This window comes from Miniopterus natalensis, chromosome 5, assembly GCF_054644295.1.
Source record: "Miniopterus natalensis isolate mMinNat1 chromosome 5, mMinNat1.hap1, whole genome shotgun sequence".
NCBI classification, from domain to species: Eukaryota; Metazoa; Chordata; class Mammalia; order Chiroptera; family Miniopteridae; genus Miniopterus; species Miniopterus natalensis.
This window is the reverse complement of record NC_142085.1, coordinates 91,242,267-91,260,938: the sequence shown is the minus strand read 5'-3', so window position 1 is coordinate 91,260,938 and position 18,672 is coordinate 91,242,267. Positions and strand designations below refer to the sequence as shown.

The 18,672-nt window shown below is 57.9% G+C and overlaps 1 protein-coding gene across 4 annotated transcripts in view; it reads right to left on the bottom strand.

Annotated features, from left to right (window-relative positions):
- The window catches only part of SMOC2 (SPARC related modular calcium binding 2), an 89,819-nt gene that overhangs the window by 16,592 nt on the left and 54,555 nt on the right, over positions 1–18,672 (bottom strand). For all 4 annotated transcript variants that reach the window (XM_087817756.1, XM_087817754.1, XM_087817755.1 and 1 more), the window contains 2 exons: positions 8,299–8,485; positions 4,682–4,764 (listed from right to left, as the gene is read on the bottom strand). In XM_087817756.1, coding sequence (XP_087673882.1) covers positions 4,682–4,764; positions 8,299–8,485 — 270 coding nt within the window. The remainder of the gene's footprint in view (positions 1–4,681; positions 4,765–8,298; positions 8,486–18,672) is intronic.

The following is an 18,672-nucleotide window of genomic DNA, read 5'->3' as shown; positions in this document are numbered from 1 at the left end:
TGGGCCCCCCTTCCCCTCCCACAGCCACGGCAGAGGGTGGAGATCTCTGCACGGGATCTGTGGGCCCTCGAGGACCTTCACCCACAGTCGCCCAAGGTCGGGGACCCAAGCTCTGCAACAACCACGGTCTACAGAAGCCAACGCTCAGAATAAATGCCCGTCTCCGTGGGAACCGCCAGGCCCAGTGGCAGAATCGACGCCCGGGGCCGTGGCCAAGACCATCTGGTCTCTCTCTGCAGCTCGGGACCTGCCCCAGAGCCCAGGGGAGGGGCCTGGGGAGCACAGAGCAGGGGGAGGGTGGTTACGTCGGACACCCCACTGGCCCCACAGCCTCAGACCGAGGCTGCTCCTGCATCACACTCGGTTACTGACACTGAAGCGTGCTCGTGGTCTCCTCGGATGTTCCACGGGCCGCCCCAGACGCTTTCAAACAGTCCTCACTGCGCGTTACCGACACGGGGAAAGAAACCCCGTTTCACTAGGAATGAAACCCCCTCGCTCGGCTTCCGTGTTTATTCGTGGTTTTCAGGTTGCGTTAATCTGAGGCAGGAACCTTTTCTAAATCCACGTTTTTATCTGGGAGGCAGCCACAGCAGGGCTCGCCTTCCTCCCCGGAGGGGGACTGGGTTTTACTGCTCTGCTTCCAAGAACTTCTGCACGGCCTTGGCTCCCTCAGCGCCGTGGTGACAGGGCCCCTGCGCGGTCGCCCCACGGCCGTGCACACCGCTCAGGCGGCCGGCTCGTCACAGCCCCGTCTCCCCACGCAGGGGGCCCCCCACCTGCTCCTCGGTGCCTGTTTGGGCCTTTTGGGGCTCCCGTGAGGAGCTCCCGTAGCACACGTGTGAGCTGGGACCAGCCTCCCAGGGTGGCCCTGGCGCTCGGTCCCAAAGTCTTCAGGTAGAAATGTCCGTGCGGGTTTGTCACCCGGAGCATCCTTCCTCGGTGACACTGGGTTGAGGGTCAGTTTATCCCTCATTCTACAAAAGGCAATTTTCCTCTAAAGGGTTAGTCATCTCACCTACAAATTTAATTTCATATTAACCATCAACTCGGTGGTCAGAACACAGAACAGCGTAGCTCAGATCTCTCCAAGGGCTGCTCCTGGGAACCGTCCCCTGTCCCCTCCACACAGGGACCCAGCCGGACTTTCACACGAGCAACGTTCCTGTTACACTGATGTCATCAGACGGCTCTTAACCCCACACAGGGTGTTTAACGTCCACGCTCGCACCCGGCGCACCAGCCCTCACCTGTGTGCGCCGTGGTCCTGGACGGCACCAGGGAGGCAGGCAGTCCGAAGCCTCTCCCGGTGCAGCCGGGAGCCCCGGGCACAGCACGGTGCCCACTGTCCACGCCCCCAGGCCAGAGGGTTACCTGTCTGAATGTAAGACTCTCCTCCCTGCTCAGCTAGAACCCAGCAGGCCTGTGTCTACGAAATCGGTATTGGACCAGACACAGAAACCACAGAAGCTGACGTTTTCAGTGGGTGAAATACTGACATTTCCTATTGTCTGTGAAAGAGCCTCGAAGGCCGAGTCCGGCTGGAGGAAAGGTAAACACTGGAGTCTTTAGTGCCAGGCGATACTCAGCACAGGTGCTGGGCTCAGCTCTAAATACCTGCTGGAAAGTAGCCCGAGCTGTGCTTCAGACAGGCTGAGGGTCATTTTACGCTGCGTCAGAAAGTCCTAATTCTGAAAAATTTTGCAATAGTGCTGAAATAGGACTTGAAAAATTCAGGGGGGGGGGTGCTCTCAGGGTTTCTGATTGAATCAGGCCTGCATTCTACCTGCCGTCACTGAGCCCCGAGAAAAGAGACTTCACTGCTGCGGACTCTACAAGGCTCTGTGTGTGGCTTCAGGGGAGCCCAAGGGGAACCCAGGGGACAGGGCCCTGCTGGCTGGTCATGGCCGTGGGGCTCACGGAGCTGCGGGGACGCTGCGGAGAGGGGCTGCTTGACCAGGACCAACGCCGCTCCGCAGGTGCGGGGCCCAGGTGCAGAGGTGGTGGTGAGGGTGGCCCCCTCCACGTGGCGAAATCTTGGCCTCTGAAGATTAAATGGCCATTTCCTCTCCAGTGGCGTGAGCTGGGAGTCTGCTAACTGCCCTGAAAAGGGTGTCAGTCAATATCCGCGGTCCACTAACCCCCGAACCGGGGGCCTGGGCGTGAGAGGGTCACCAGCTCGACATGGAAACTGAGGGGCCCTCGTTGGCTGAAGCTGAGAAAAGCTACTGAAGACGAACGGGCCCCTGTAAGGCGATGCTCAGCCTCCCGGGCTGGAGGTAGCTGCCGGCACAACCTGCCGCCGTGTGACTTGGGAATAACCTCCTGTACCAGCAACAGCTCAGTCCCAGAGTTATTTTAAGACCTAGTTGTTTTTCCCTAATAAGGGTAATTATCTCCAAAAAATCGAAATGATTAAGTGGTGGAGAAGAGAGTCCTCCAAACGCCCACCCGGGGGACGAGCCGACCCGATGGCTGTTCGCCGGGGCCTCTGGTTAGTGTCTGAGGCCGGGAGGCGGCGTGTGGGTGACAGGCCCGCGGCCTCCTCCGGTTCAGGGGAGCGGGGCGTGGCTTCCGTAACTGGGACAAGGACCCCTCCACTGCGCTTCCCCCGATCGCTGTGCCACCCCAGTGCTCAGACGTCCTCCCTCTAAAGGGCGCATCTGACACCGGACAAGCCAACAAGGACGGGACCGTAGTTCTCGGTGTCGACCACCGGCCATCCCCACAGACAACTGACCAGGGGCCTTTACATCAGGAACCCAGGCTAGTGTTCAGTGTCCGGACTCCACCGTGAAGAGCTCCCTGCCCGCACCCCGGCCCGGAAACGGGGGAGCTGCCTGCCACCGAGGCCTCCGTCACCGTGACCTCTGTCACTGTGCCCTCTACCACCATGACCTCTGCCACCATGACCTCTGTCACCGTGACCTCTGTCACTGCGACCTCACCGACTACAAAGCTCAGCAGGGCATCAATGAGCGTGTTCATGTGTCTGCAAAAACCACATGCAGTGCGACTTAGAAACCATGCAGTTTTGTATCATCAAAAAAATTGAACTCTTGGCCGAGGAGAGACAGAGCCCAGATCCTTAGACTATTAATCGACGTGACTGAGACCAGCAAACGTCCACCGAGGGCTTTCTAACCGGGACGGGCTGGATTCACCGTTTCCTGTTCGGAAAACCTTTGCGCACCGCTGTTAAAGCCTGACACCGAGGCCACAGGTTTCCCGGGCAGGGTCGCAGGCACAGGGAGCGGGCGATTCAGCTGTGAATCGAGCTCCCGAGGGTGAGCTGTCACATGCACAGAAGGGGCTCAGCTAGGACTCCACAGGGTGTTTGTATTGGCGCCTTCCTGCCGTCTCCTCCCTCCCTCCCCCTGTGGGACCCCCCAACCAAGATGCCGCAGAAAGAAGCCTGAGTCACGAGAGACCAGCCCGCTGACCACGCACAAGGAGAAACAGAGTGTCCCCGATAGAGTCCTCGAATCTGCCCCCAACGGGAGACACTACAGACGCAAAGCCGGGAAAGACCTGGACCCGAGGCAGGAAGGCTCAGCATGAGCAGGGCCAGGGGAGGCGCCGTGTTTCCCCGCCGGCTGCCCCCAGGCCACGTCCCTGCGCGTGAGGCACTTTCCTTGCGAAGCCCTTGGGTGGCTGGACGTGTGTGAGCGGGGCCGTGTCCTGTCCCCGAGGCTCCTGTCTTCTCATCCTTGTCGACAAGCAGAAAAACATCTGTGTCAGCATCTAAAACCTTTATCAGTAGCAGTGCAAATAACACATTTTTCTAAACAGGAATTTGTCCAGACTTCGCCTAAGACCCAGATCGCACGTGGGCTCCACACTGAGGACACGACAGAGTGGCACTCGTGTCGCGGAGGCTTTGGCGGAACGTACACAATCGGGAGATGCTTAAAGGAAACGGTCGGAATGAAACAGAACAGCAACACGCTCGAAGCCGCTCACCGACGCCGTCAGAGTCACGCGTGATGCCCGACCCGTCCCCACGCGCCTGGACCCCACCCACGGCCACGCTGCTGACACCTGCCTGCCCCGCCAGGCACTGTCCTTGCCTTACGTGGCCCCTTTTAACCTCACACCTGCTCCTGGGGGCTCACGTGTTAAAGTAACCGTGTTGATGGGTCACAAACACGCGTGGGCTTCCTGATGAAAGAACACCCACGAAACAGCCCTTTGTGGGTGGATCTGTAACAGCTCTGAGGTTAAACTCGCGGCTGCAATTAAACGCGCCCGACGCGAAGGCTGAACTCGGGTTTTACGGAACCTAACCCTCGGCTTCCCGAGCAGCTGGGTCAATTCAAAAGGACCGTCGGAGGCCAACATCCGAAGTCCTGCTTTCTTTCCGTAAACAGAAACATCGGACGCCGGGGCGCGGGCCTCGTGCGAGCACATTCTGAGTTAAGGATGTCGCTCCCTGCTCTGAAATATCGGGGCTCAGACGTGCGGCTCCTGAAACGTTGCCGCCACCACCGGCACCAACATCTCTGTGCCACGGCCCGACAGCAGGCCTCTCGGGGACGGGCCGGCGGCCGGCGCTGGCCGACCGCTCCGAGGACGCTGCCCTGGCCCGCTGGGAACAGAGCTGCCGAAATCCTTTCTTGTCCCAAATCTCCAGGAAGCTCTGAGTGGCCAATCGTCCCCCCAGTCCCTCCGCCCGACTTACCCTGGAGCTGGCGGCCCTTGTAGAGGTCCCGGGCCTTGGTCGGGTGCGCCCTGGCGGTATTGTCACATTTCGGCTGCTCATACCTGCGAGGGCAGAGATCAGAGAGGTCAGCGGGGTCGAGGCTCTGAAAGGGAGCTTGTTCTTCCGTTTCTCGCTGGGCATGGAGCAGGACGCATCCCTGGCCCGGGGCCCTGGTGGTGGCAGCGGGTCGCACAGGACACAGTGGGGATCTTTGTGACACTGAGTATACGCCAAGCTGCTGTCCACAGTCGGCAGGAAGCAGCAGGCTGCGCCCGGCTCCGTCTCTCCATCCAGGCTCGGAAACCTGTCCCCTGAGCCCCGTCTGTCACGGGATTTGATAGGGTCTCGGAGAGAAGAGGCCGGGTAGGGCCTGTGACAGCGCCCAGCATAAAGGGGGACAGAGGGTGTGGCCACTAAGTCCCCAGTCCTGGATCTCGCCACCCTGAAGCAGCCAGGAAGTGAGCCACACGGGGTGGTCATCCCGGTTTTGTTCCAAATCCAGCATGATACTGATATAAAAATGCACATTTGAGGGACAGCAGTGTGTGCCTTTGGGAGAACTTGGTGACGTGCAGACTCGGCCGTCTCAGGAGAGAGTGAGTGACCCTGAGTCTCGAGTAAGAGCTCGGATCCAGCGTTGAATCCGCCACCAGTCTTTCCACAGCCTTTATTTTTACTCATTTGTATAAGAAAGAAATGAGCATCTGACATTGGGCGGCCCATCAGATAGCCGGCCTTCTGCCGGGAGGGGGCAGCTTCCCGGTCCCCTGGCCGAGGACACCTGTGGGAGGAGAGCGGGCGCTCGGGGTGGGGGGCGGCCCGATTCGGGCAGGAACAGCCCGAGCCTAACGGCAGATGGACAAGCCCTTCATCAGCCATCAGGGAGAGGAAGGGAAATCTCTCCGCTCTGGGCACTAATGCAGTCGCTGGCAGCCGGCCCAACCCACGCTTCATCCGATAGCCTGTCCAGAGCAGCCACCACTGTCCCCGCCAGGTTCACCTGCCCGCCCCACAGCGCGCACTGCACCTCACGGGGTGCCCGCGGTGCCTGGGCTCCGCCCGCAGCCACCTGTACCCACGGCCGAGGTGTCCATCTGACACAAAGAGGCAGAGGAGCCCGGCCGGTGCGCTCAGTGGTTGAGCATCGACTATGAACCAGGAGGTCACAGTTCGATTCCCGGTCAGGGCACAGGCCCGGGTTGGGGGCTTGATCCCCAGTCGGGGGACGTGCAGGAGGCAGCCGGTCAATGTTTCTCTTGTATTGATGTTTCTAGCTCTCTCTCCCTCTCCCTTCCTCTTTCTCTAAAATCAATAAAAACATTTTTTTTTAAAAAAGTGAACTAGGTTTTGGCTCCATGCGGAGCAGCCTTTGCTCCGTCCTGCAGACACCCACTCACTTGCTCCTGGTCAAGGGGTGGCACTCCGGCCGGTTAGAGCGAGGGGGGTCTGGAGGGCCAAGGATTTGGAGGGAAGGCTTTCCTTGTGGTTAGAGGCACAGCACGTGTCGTCAGGGCCGCAGGTGACGCAGAAGCCACAGAGGGAGCAGGTGAGCTTGGTAACATTGTATCCTTGGGGCTTGGTAACATTGTATCTTTGGGGCTTGGTAACATTACATCCTTGGGGCTTGGTAACATTGAATCTTTGGGGCTTGGTAACATTACATCCTTGGGGCTTGGTAACATTGTATCTTTGGGGCTTGGTAACATTGCATCCTTGAGGCTGATGCTGAAACAATGTCCCCCAGCAGAGCTGTCAGCTGTCAGCTTCGGGCTGGTTGAGTGTGTGGGCTCCATGGCCGTGGACAGCAGCCCCAGGGGTACCCCACTTGCTGCCTGACCCTCCTGAGCAGGAGGTCCCCCAGAGAGGAGGGAGCATCTGCCCCCTCGGGGCTCCTCCTGCAGTCCCTGGAAGGTGTCGAGGTGTCGCCAACAATCAGCATCGTGACCATGAACAAGCGCGTGAACCAGTGAGATGGAAATGCAGCGGGAGTCTGCGGGGTCTCCTGACGCAGCGGGGGTCTCCGAAAACTCGGAGGGGAGAGACGGCCCATCCCGGAGGCAGAGCCGGGGCAATGAGGACCTGATGCCTCCCTCCCTGGCGAGACGCGATCCGTCTGGGCAGAGAGTCAGGAGGGAGAGCAAAGGGGGTAATTACGCTTCTGGTCCCATCATAATGTGAAACGGGTCCTGGAAGGACGGCATCGAAAACGCTGATCTCATCACTCTGGAGCCCGTGTGAGGAGCTCTGGCTTTGACAGCTGGAGGGTTTTTGTTGGCTGGTGCTAGGGAGACATCTGCCAGCAACACCTCCCCCTCCGAGAGGCGCAGCCCCGGGCCAGGGAACAAACGCCCCGACTTAAACACACAGTGCGCAAGCCAGTTACTAAATATGCAGAAACCCTGCTTCCCGGGGCTTCTTAGAGGACAGTCCTCCGGTTCACATGTGCACAGGAACCAAAAGATCCCACACCAAACCCCTGGAAGGATCCCGTGCTGCCTGGCCGCGGAGCAGGCGGGTGCAGGCTCCCGTGAGCGCCCTGGGGGCCTGCCCGGGCCGGAGCTCCTCGCTGGGTGCTGCCAGGCTGGGCTTACCATGAGCCCGTGCAGAGGGTTCTCAGTCTGTCCCTGCGGCCGGGGTGGGTGCCGTGCTGGCCACCAAGGCCCAGCTTGAATGGGACGCTGTTCCTCCAATTTCCAAAGCCAAGCGCCCAGGGAGATGGTTTACTGAGAGCCAGGCGGGCAGCCAGGTGTGGCTGATGGTCGCGAGGAAGCGTCTGCCAGCTGGTCCCCACACTCCCGGCTCCAGGCGCTGCCCCACTATGTGTCTTCCTCTAAGTGCCCCGTGGTGACCCTGGGACAGTTGGGGGACATCACTCAGACGGGTTAACATGCTCCCTCGTGCCCGGGCACAAGAGGTGAGACTCATGGCTGAAGTTGGCAACAGCTGAGGTATTTTGATATATTTGTAAACTTTTTGTATGCAAATTAATGAAAAGCCAGAGGTGAAGTCATATAGCAAAAAGCTGCAAAGACACTTTAACCCACATTGACAGTGTTTCCACGAACGAGGCCCGTGTCCATCGGGGCGGGCGGGAAGCGCTCTGTTGACACTCACACCTGAGCAGGTGCCTTGCGTCCGGGTCCCTGGAGGAGCTGCCCCTGCCCCTGCCCCGAGCGCTTTCCCCCGAGCGGCAAATGCAGGGGGCACATATTTTCACGTCACAGAGCCATCAGGGGCGGTCGGTGCCCTCGGCGTGTGAAACGCTGGCTCCTGGGCTGACACTGGGGACCACGGGGAGACCCAGTCAACGCCCGACACTCTCTCTAGGCCACCGTGACCCCGGACAGCAGAGCCGCTCTCCAAACTTCCACCCTTCACGAAGCAGACCTGCTCTCCAGTGCTGGAAAGAGCCGTTGTTCACGCCGTCAGTCCCGGTGGCCCTCCGAGGGATCGTCTCCTCAGTTCCCGTGGCCCAAGCCGCTGGTTTCCACAGACACGGAGCACAGAGAAGCGGGGCAACGTCGGGGTGCGGTGGGAACTGTGGGGCTCCGCGCTCCTGCTCCCACCCCGCCCCCGCCCCGTGAGGGGGCCTTTACCTGGTGGAGGTGCCGGGGATGGGCCGTCCCGTGTCCACCAGCACACACCAGCAGTAGCCCGTGGACGGGTGGCACTGCACCGGCTTGTACAGGCCGCCGTGCGCGCACTCAGGGATCACGACGTTGTCGTTCCTGGGCTGCCGGGCCTCCTCCAGGGCCGACTGCTGCTCCTGGTCGCAGGAGGACACTAGAGCGAGGAAGAGACAGGTGAGCACGTGGCCCGGAGCAGCCACACTGACCCGACCACCCACAGCAGGCGCCCAGGGCACCTGTGAAAACTCCCGAGTCAGAAAACAGAAATGCACAGAAACCAACTTCGGGAGCAGGCTCCTCGCACCAGCCTCCCCCCCCCGTCTCTACGATACACACAGTGTAACGTGTTTAATGCACAGTCTATACGCTATCGCCTGGGCGAACACAGCCTGCTGTAGAAAAGGCCCTGCGTTATGCACACACTCACACACTCACACACTCACAACATGCACACACGGGCGCACACTCACACACTCACACTCACACACTCACACACTCACACACTCACAACATGCACACACGGGCGCACACTCACACACTCACACTCACATTCACACACACATGCACACACAACATGCACACACAGGTGCACACTCACACACACACTCACACTCACATTCACACACACATGCACACACAACATGCACACACAGGTGCACACTCACACACACTCACACACTCACACTCACACACTCACAACATGCACATACGGGCGCACACTCTTACACTCGCACACATACGCACGCACACACATACGCACACACACACATGCTCACTCACACACATTCTCACACACACTCTCACACACACACTGCAGGTTCCTCTACAGATGAGCTGAGGACGTGATTGTTAACTACTGAAAACACACAAAAAGGAAACTAAACTCAAAATCTGAGACACATGAAGCTTGTTAAAAATACAGTTCAGGTCAGTAGAGAAGAGTTTTTTCTTCTTTTTTTGCCAATTAATTCTACGTTCACCCAGCTGGCAACGGCACCTACAGCTACCAACCGGGTGCCGGACAGTCGGCTAGTTTGGGTGCAGCCTCGGTGGTCAGGCTGCTGTGCAGTTTGGTGCCTGTAGGACCTGCCTCTGTCTCCAACTAGCCTCCAGGGCCCGAGACCCCGGCCTGAGGTCCAGACGTGCCCAGTGGCCTCCACAGAGGGCGGCCCCTCGGTGTCCAGGCCACAGGTAAGCTCAGCAAGTAGACTCCTGTGGTCAGCGAGGACCTGGACGGGGCCAGAGCGCGAGGGGCAGAGGGCGCAGTTCACAGGACGTCCGTCCGCGTCCAGGTTTTCCATCTTCGCTGGCAGCCCAGGCCCCAGGCAAGCATTTTTCAAATATTTTTATTGCAGTTGGTGCTGGACCAACTACCATTTTATATTTCTTTCAATTGTCACCGACTTTCACTTAAGCTGATGCTGAACCAAAGGGGAAAAGACTCCTAAGCCCCGGCTTATGTCTGACCAGTGAAACCAGCCTTGGGCAGCTGGTGAGCACAGGGCGCGTGGCCTGGACCGGGGACGTGTGGAGCAGCCGAACGGCCGCCAGTTCTCAAGGCGACACGCGAGGCATTCCCTGGTAACCTACGTAGTCGGCCGTGGGCTCGCCCTGAGCTGTTACCCGACGCTGCGGTCAGACTTTCAAAGCCTGTTTTTCTGTGGGTGCCGAGGAAGAACACGGAATCCGTGTGACCTTTCGGGTTCTGCGACTTCCCAACGGCAGCCTCCCAGGCTGACCGCAGCCCCCGGGAGGGGCGGACGGGCAAGTGGAAGCTAAACCGAGTCCGCCCAGGCCGACCTTCGGGGCTAATCCCAGAGCCCGTCCGTGGGTCATTCAGATTGCACAGCAGGTGCTTAAATGTTCTCCTGAGGAGGGGGAGACAGACGCGGTGTGAGCGCCGGCGCCCGGCTCCTCCAGGGCGCTCTTCCCGCCGCGGAGCCGCCGAGCCACACGGGTCGCCGAGAAGAGGCCTCTGCTCCTCCTGTGACTGGGAAGCTGGCTGAGCCGCAGACGACGATGTTGCATTTCCCCTGAAGTTACTTTAGGTCCCGTGAGGAAATCCAGGGGGGCAGGGACCAAGCCGAGCGTTTGCAGAGGCAATGATGACCGGTGGCGAGGACGGCGCTCCCCGCAGGCCCCCTGGAAAACGCATCGCTGGCGTAACGCTCGCCCGGCCCTTTCTCAGGAACGTCACCAGCGGGCAGGATCGGTGGTGTGACTCTCTGGGCACAAACGCCTTCCCTCTCTACCCAAGGACAGGCTGTGTCTACAGAAATCCTTCTGGAAAATCTGTGAAACGTCCCCGTGAGGGTCGTGTGTCACATCGGAAGCTCAGCATAAGCAAAGCCAATTGACTGAGCCGACCATCTGCTAAAATTTGCTGAGAAGGGTATGAACGATCAGAGATTACTGCCGAGTCGGGTGAAACCTGTGTCTGTCTGTATAAACACTCCGGCTGAGGAGCTCTCTTAAGCTCGGCAGTTCAGATCAGTAAACCTGGCGCGTCGTGGGAACTCGCGCTTACGGGGGAGATGCAGTGACAGCCAAACCCCGGCTCTCGCACGTCCCCCGTCCCAAACAACTCGCTTCTCGGCTGGATGTCCCGTTCACGCCGATACCTATGAATCACCCACGTCTCTCAGGCAGGCCGCTGACAAGGGAGAGGACGCTGAGTGCGAGTCAGTTCGCTGCCAAACCCTCACGTCGTCATCATCTCAGGAAATTGTGCTGTGACTATTTTCGTGGTGGTTTTTTTGTTTTTTTTTTTTGCTTTTGCTGCTGATGATAAAGTTTTGAATTTTTACTATGTTTCTATTCCTTTTTGTTCAGTTTTTATTTACATTCCATGTCTTTCGGTTTTAAAGTGTTTATTTCTAGATTAAACAGTACATTAGATGTGCACCGGATCTAAGAAATGTTAAAACGGAATAATTTGGGGTCCGGAATAGATTAATTCAATTTACATTATTTCTAATGGGGGAAGAATGATTTGGTTTTCAAACCACTTTCCAGAATGAATTAACTTTGAGAGCCGGGCTCCGCTGTGCGTTTGTTCAGCGAGGGCCGTGGTGGGTGAAGGAGGCATCCTGCAGCCAGCTGGTGACGTTCCTCGGGCACAGAGGCTCAGGGAGGCAGGATCTGAGCACTTGGAGGTCGCCCTGCTCCCTCCCACAGTCCGGCCCCGGGGAGGTGACCGGCTGTTCTGCTCCAGGTCAGGCTCGGGCCACATGCCACCAGCGGAGGGACCATGTTCCCCGTGGGGGGGTCTCTGAGGCACAGACACCCCTCATTCTGCAAAGCGAGTGAGTTACACGCGCAAAAGAAGTTGAATGCGGACAAAGGGGCATAAACAGTCATATTTCCCCACAATGCTGGGAGCTCGAGGCCGCTGAGACCCACGTGAACAGCGCTTCCTAACAAACCAGGGAGACAAGTCTCAACAACGCATTAGAAACATGTAATGAGACCTAGTGACGCAGAGGAAAGGGCGCGGGAGGAACGGGAGTGTTCGGTGAGACCGTGGATGGGGGGGACGCAGGGTGGCTCGGACGGAGACACTGGGGCCCCAGGTCTGGGGCCGGCTGGTCACATGCATGTCCCACGAGTTCCCAGATAACGGTGAAGCTGAGCCTACGTTTCCATCTGCCTCAGGTTCCAACATGTGAGTTTTTATTTTTCCTTAGAATTGACTAATTGATTTTCACACACGTCTTCATCAGCCATGGAGTGTTCTGTGGCTTCTTTTTAATTGATCAAAAGCAAACACAGTAATGTAAGGAGCGAGCGCCCACTCGGAACCTGGTTTCCTAGAAACGGCAGATTGGAAGGGGGAGACCTTGAAATTTATAGTTGCAACAGAATATAGTCATTCACATGCCCACGTTCAGTAAAACACCAACCGGCACCCGAGGTGCCACGGCTTCGCCTTCTTTCCTTTGCCTCCACACGGAGCCTAATTCTCCACGGTGCTTCCACCCTCCCCGCTCCCGTTCCACAGTCACCATCCCCAACCCCTGGGCCTGGGCACCGAGAGCCCCCGGTGGTGCCCCAGCCCCCCCACCGTCACGTCCTCGGCAGCTCCCACCCAGCAAGGCCCCCACCGCAGACCCTCTGAGGCCTCGTCGGCACCGAGCAGCACCCGCACCTGCTCTCCTGAGCTCTGTGTGCAGGACCTTCCGTGGTCACTGAGGCACGAGGCGCCGTGGGCTGCAAATATGAAGGGCAGGCGAGCACTGGGCTTGCAAGGAAGTATATTAGGAGATGGACAGACCACATAAAATTATAGCAGAAAGGACCTCGGCGCTCAGCCAGGCGGGTCTCCTGACTGGACAGAGCTCCCATCTCTGTACACTTTTCATCTGGACCACTCGTGGTCTCATTCGGTCACAATCGCCCACAGCTACGGAGGGCCTAGTCCGCACCAGGCATGGCTCTGGTCACTCCCGTGAACTCAAGAGTCTCGGCTCACAGGTGGCTGTGATCCCCCCATTTCCCAGGCGCGAATGGGAGGCACAGGCCGTCCCTGACCCGCCCTCACTCCCTGAGCCCCACGCCGGCTCCCTGAGGCCCTCACTCTGCCCTGACCGCTAAGCAGGGAGTGTTGGGACCACCACACAGGCCTCCTGGGGATTTGGGTGTCGGAGGTGAAGTCCTTTCCAAAGTTGGGCCACAGACCAGTGTTCACCCAGAGCTGATCCCGCCTCCATTGTCTCTGGACCCTGCCCGGAGAGACTCACTCAGTGGCCCAGTGTGACCACATGGCCCAGCCTCCAGGCCCAGGCTCAACTCACAGGACGCACAGTGACCAGCATCCTTGGGTGGCCAGGCCTGTTCCACGCTGACCTCGGCCTTCCCTCCGCCATGTGACTTTGGACTGTCCTTGCCCCCTGGGAAGCTCAAGTCAGGGAGCCTCCAGCCCAAGCTGGACTCAGAGCCCATGGGAGGGACGCGTCAGGACAAGGGGCCCGAGGTCGAGCGCCTTGCACAGGGTGGCCACGTGACGACGCGCTGACAACTGGTTGTCGGTTTGTAAGCTGCCAACAGACAGGCGGACACTAGCTTTGCTCAGGGCTTTTGAGAGAGCGTTAGGTCAAGGAAATGACAGTGGTCCATCTGAGCCAGGGACAGGAGCCCTGACCCCAAGAAGGGAGTGATCCCAAGGACAGCGGCATCCTAATTACAGGGGAGGGTAAACCTCTGGGAGATTACAGAGGAGCTGCCCAACTGGTCAGGCCATGTGTGTCCCGAGGGCCATGTGTCCAAGGCTGAGTTCCAGCCAGGGGCCGTCCCAGTGGCCTGGCCAGCCTCCCCCCCCCCCACCCCTAGTCTGCTGCTCCCTGGAGCCGGTTCTTTCCCACGTTTGCAGCTGGTCAGATGCCTCCACCTCACCCCTTTCTCAGCCAGGCCAGACCCTCCACCTGGCTCTGCCTTCCGTGGCGATGACCCCAAACCTGGGCTGCGTCCTGTGCACCCCGGGGCTGCTGGTGGGACCCGTCTTGTTGGAAGAAGGCCCCGTGGCCTCGGCCTTGAGTGACGCACACCCGGCATGTTTAGCGGGGTGTTAACAGACGTGCTGGGCCAGTGTGAGGAGAACAGAAACTGAGAAGGGAAAGGTTATTTTTAAAGACGCAACAAAAACACGTCTAATGCTCACTTTATAACCTGATATCTGCTGTAATTTTTAAATCACAGAATAACTGTTTTTAAAAATGTAGCTGCAAACCCAGCAGCTCAGTGGGGAGCCTGGCCCAGTGACGTCAGCCCTGCGGTCAGCGGGGCCCCACCATGAAGGCCAGCACGGCCACAGCCTCACTCAGCCTGCTTCCCACAGGGGCCGTCACCTCCTGCCTCACAGGGGCTGTCACCTGCTGCCAGACCTGAGCGTCTTGTTCTTCCTCAAGGCCCCTCCTCCCGACGGGGGAGAAAACTGCAGACGCATCTGGCAGACGTGCTCAAATAGAAGAGATTCTAAATATTTAACTTGTGCAGATCCCAGAGCACAGGAAACGGCGGCTCTGGCACCAACCACGTCACCTAATAAGGCAACGTTCTGCTCTGGTTTATGCGGGAGGCTAGTCCTGCTCGTGCCCACACACACCGTGACACTCGGGGTGCCGAGTGCAGTGGCAAGCAGGAGCCCCCCAACTGTCTGGAGCGAGGACGGTGAGCTGTGCAGCCTGCACAGGGGTGAGGGGGCCAGATCCCAGGCTGAGCGTGAGATTCCCTCCGGCTCCGGTCACGTGGCCTCACACACAGGCTGCCTCCCCGAGACACGGGGGGCTCAGGAGCAAACCCGGGCGTGACCCCTCCCCCTCACCTTTCCCAGCTGAACCTGGGCAGGTGCCACCCCCACGAAGTCGCTCCTCCCTGAGCGTCGCCAGCTCCGTGGGCCTCACGCTCACTCTCGCGCGTTCCCACGGTCGGAGGCCACCTTGGTGCTCGTGGGAGTGCAACGTGGCGCGGTCATTTCGGAGGACAGTTTGGGGGTTTCTTACAAAACTAAACACACTCTCACCGTGATACAGCGATCATGCTCCTTGGTATTTACCACAATAGGTTGGAAATTTATGTCCACGCAGAACCCTGCACCTGGATACCGACAGCAGCTGTAGGCCCAGCTGCCAGATCTTGGAAGCCACGCGGGTGCCCCTCAGCAGGGGACGGATAAACGAACTGTGGCCACCCAGACCACGAAAGGTTACTCAAAAGAAATGGGCCATCAAGCCGGGAAAAGACAGGGAAGAAACTGACGTGCATGTTACTAAGTAAAAGAAGCCGGTTTGGAAAGGTTTCCTACTGTAAGATTGTAACTCTGCGGCAGCCTGGGGAAGGCAAAGCCATGGAGACAGTGAGAAGGCCCCGGGCAGCCGGGGGCTGAGCGAGGGACGAGCGGCGAGCCCAGGGGCGCTTAGGGCAGTGAACTGTCCTGGACGAAACCGTAAAGGCAGACACAGGACGCTGTGCGTTTGTCAAATCCTATAGGACACACAGGACGACAGTGAATCTTAATGCAAACGGGGAGCCAGTCGACAATCAGGCATCAGCATCGGCCCATCGACGGCGACGCGGCGACGCCCGAAGCTGCTGAGGGAGAAGCCGGCGCGTGGGGCTGTCGAGGGGCCGTGTGGGGGCCCTGCGGCACCTGCAGGTTTTTTCCTGTAAATCTAACACTGCAGGAAAACAATAAAGCGTATCCAAAACACAATCGATAACTGGAACACCGCTTCCCGTCTGGAGAGAGACGCGGGCGTTACGCTCCAACCGTGGAAACGGACTCCCCCGCGCGGGCTCAGGGAGGCTCCTCGTCTGTGCCACTCGCTGGCCTGGGAGCCAACCAAGACCTCCAGCCCCTCGAGTCGCTCTGGGTTCTTCCTGTCGCTTTATTGCTCAAAACCCTCCATCTCCCCTTTACGTCACGTCTAAAGGTGGCAAAAACGTGACGAGAGGCCGTAGGAAACTCACAGGCCTCGGGTAGTCACTGAGCACCCACCAGCCGCCCACCACGTCCGCAGGAAATAAAAGAGCAGAGAAGAAGGGAAGGCCTTGATTTCTAAACACAGAGCAAGACATGAAACAAAGAGAAAAGTCTTACGTCATTTATTAACATCTTCCACTTCATGGGCGACTGACTTGTAACATGGGGCTATTTCAAAAACTGCAACGGCTTGAGATAAAATAGCTCAGCAACCACGAGAACACACAGCGGTTAAAAAATGCTTAAAATAAAATTTGAAAATCTCGAGTTAATAAAAACTCTCTGCCCAAAAAAGCATTTGAGAGAAACTTTTCTAATTTCTTAGCATTAAACACTGACCTCTAAAATGCAGAAAACATCATTTTTTCTTGATGCAGAGTCAACACCAAAACAGAAAACCAAACATTCCCGTTTCCAAATTAAAGAGAAAACGTGCCCTTTGGTGGAGGCCAATCTGGAAAATGTACTTCTCAGCTCTGAGCTTAGACGCGTGGCCAGAGGGGGTGCTTTCTCTCGCTGTCGAGACTCGATGGTGGACAAAGGTCCCATGTCTCCTGTTGGGGTCCAGCGTCGGCACCTCGCAGCCCGACCGAGTCTGCGCACTTTTAATGTCCCCCAAACTCGGCCTCATGACAAGCGTGAGGTGCTCACGGTGAAGGCCGAACGTTCTCAGATGCCTCTCGGCTTAGCTACAGATTTCCGTTCCGAAGCCCCTCCCACCAAAGCGGCGTTTGAGACACCCCTGAATTTCACCGGGACGGCAGACCTTTCCCCAGCGCGCTCGCGTTATTTATCCTATAGTGACAAGAGCTGGCACCTGGCCTCTGCAGAGCGAGTGACTAGTAACGCCCACAATGAACAGCCACACACGGACACGCAAACACCCACATACATACACACACATGCACAAACACACAGGCACACACACATGCACACACAACTGCAAAGCCCAGGGCTGAGCTTGGACATGAACGACCAGAAATTGATCCCGTTCCCACTGGCTGACTGGAGTCGATGGACCCACCTGGCCAAGGTGGCCTTTCGCAGACGTGATCGGACCCCGCAGGGTCACCTCACCTCTACCACTTCAAAGATGAGAGGCTGGGACTCGTGCCGTAAATGACTTGCTCAGGACCCCCCGGTCCCCCCAGTTCCCTCCAACCCCTGCAGGTCTCAGAGGCCCCACAAGGATCACAGTTCCCGTGAGAAGAAAGGCCTCAGCCAGACTCACAGCCACCCGGGGGGAGGGACGGGCACATCTCTAGTCGCACAGGTCACCGTCTCCCACGGGCGGCCTGTGTCCTGACGTGTCTTCCCCAAGCACAACGCGTGTCTCTCCTGCCCCCCAATCCACGTGCTCCTCACGTCAGCAAGGAGGTCGGCCTGGCTTTGTGTCGGGGCCTCAAGGGAAGATGCCACCGCTGTCCTGGTTGGCACGCCTGTGGCCCGTCCACGTGTGACCTGCTTCTGCCCAAGGTCCATCCACATCACGATGGTTTTAGTATCCAAACTGTCGTTGCATAACTGGGATGCACCATGTCACCCCGAGAGCAGAGGACGGGAGGAGGCCACCCCTTCCCCAGAGTGCAGGCCCCGCATAGAGCTTCCCCCCTGACCCCGGGCCACGGCCGGGGCAGGAGAGGCCGAGGCGCCGGGGCCAAAGCCCCCCTGCCACTCAGCGAGACGAGAAGATGACATTATTCGCAGGAACACAGGCCTTTGCCTGCTACGTAATAAGCCTCCTTTGAGCTGTAGCCACGGTCCTACCAAGGACACTATTTAATGTCAGACAACAAATGAAACATCCCCCTGTACAGAGCGAGGGCTGGAGACCACGTGCGCACACGCCGGGGTCCTCGCCGCCGGGGGATCGGCGGCCTCCTCCCGTCCTCTGCTCTCGGGGTGACGCGGTGCATCCCAGTGATGCAACCACAGTTTGGATACCAAAACCCAGGAATTCCACGTGATATAATGAGACCCCCTTAAGGAGGAAAATTGGGTAAATTCAGTCACACACACTTTTAGGTAAATTAATTAACATTTTTACATAATACACTTTTACAGTCCACATTTAAAAGTAGCTATTGAGTTACGGTTTCATATTTTAATCTCTTCAAATGACTAAAACCTCCCTAACTTAGAGTCTCGTTGGTATCTTGATGTTTTTACAATCTTGCATTTAGAAATGAAATTTTAAAATGGGGGAAATAAATATTTTAAAACTCAGAAATAAACAATGAAAACATGATCTGTGTGATTTTCCCTGGAGTGCAATTTACCACGATTTAGAGCAGAATCAAAAGATGATTATCTTTTGGCACTAATTTTAATGTGAGCAATAAAACCAAAGTTATCAACTGTGCAGAAAGAGAAGTCTGTGCTGCGGCCCCATAAAACGGGGGAACATCGTGAGCACAGGGGGCGGGAACCTGAGCTGCTCTAACGGTCGGTCGGGGGAGAAATACTTCATCCCAAGGGGGGGGGATCTCAGGGGTGACACAGCCAGGGCCCCTGCTTTCTCCCCATAAATGAAAAGGCCAGTAAGCCAGAGGCTCCCCAGCACTGGGCCAGGGGCCTGCGGGAGTCCGGGGTCTGCAGTCTCAGCCTCACGCCCGTGGAGGTCTCGGGAGGGTCACCTCCTCAGCCGCACACGGGTGTTGGGAGAGCCGTGGGCAAAGACCCGGAGCAGACGCGCCCCATCGCCAACCTCAGGGGTGAAATAAATAAAGAAACAAAGCAGCCAGCGCCCCAGATTCGGCGGCGGGGGGGGGGTGCTCGGCATCTCAGAAATTAGGTTAAAACAAATATTATCAAATATTTCCATTTTCACCTAAAACTATAGTCTGCTACAGAGAAACCTTTTA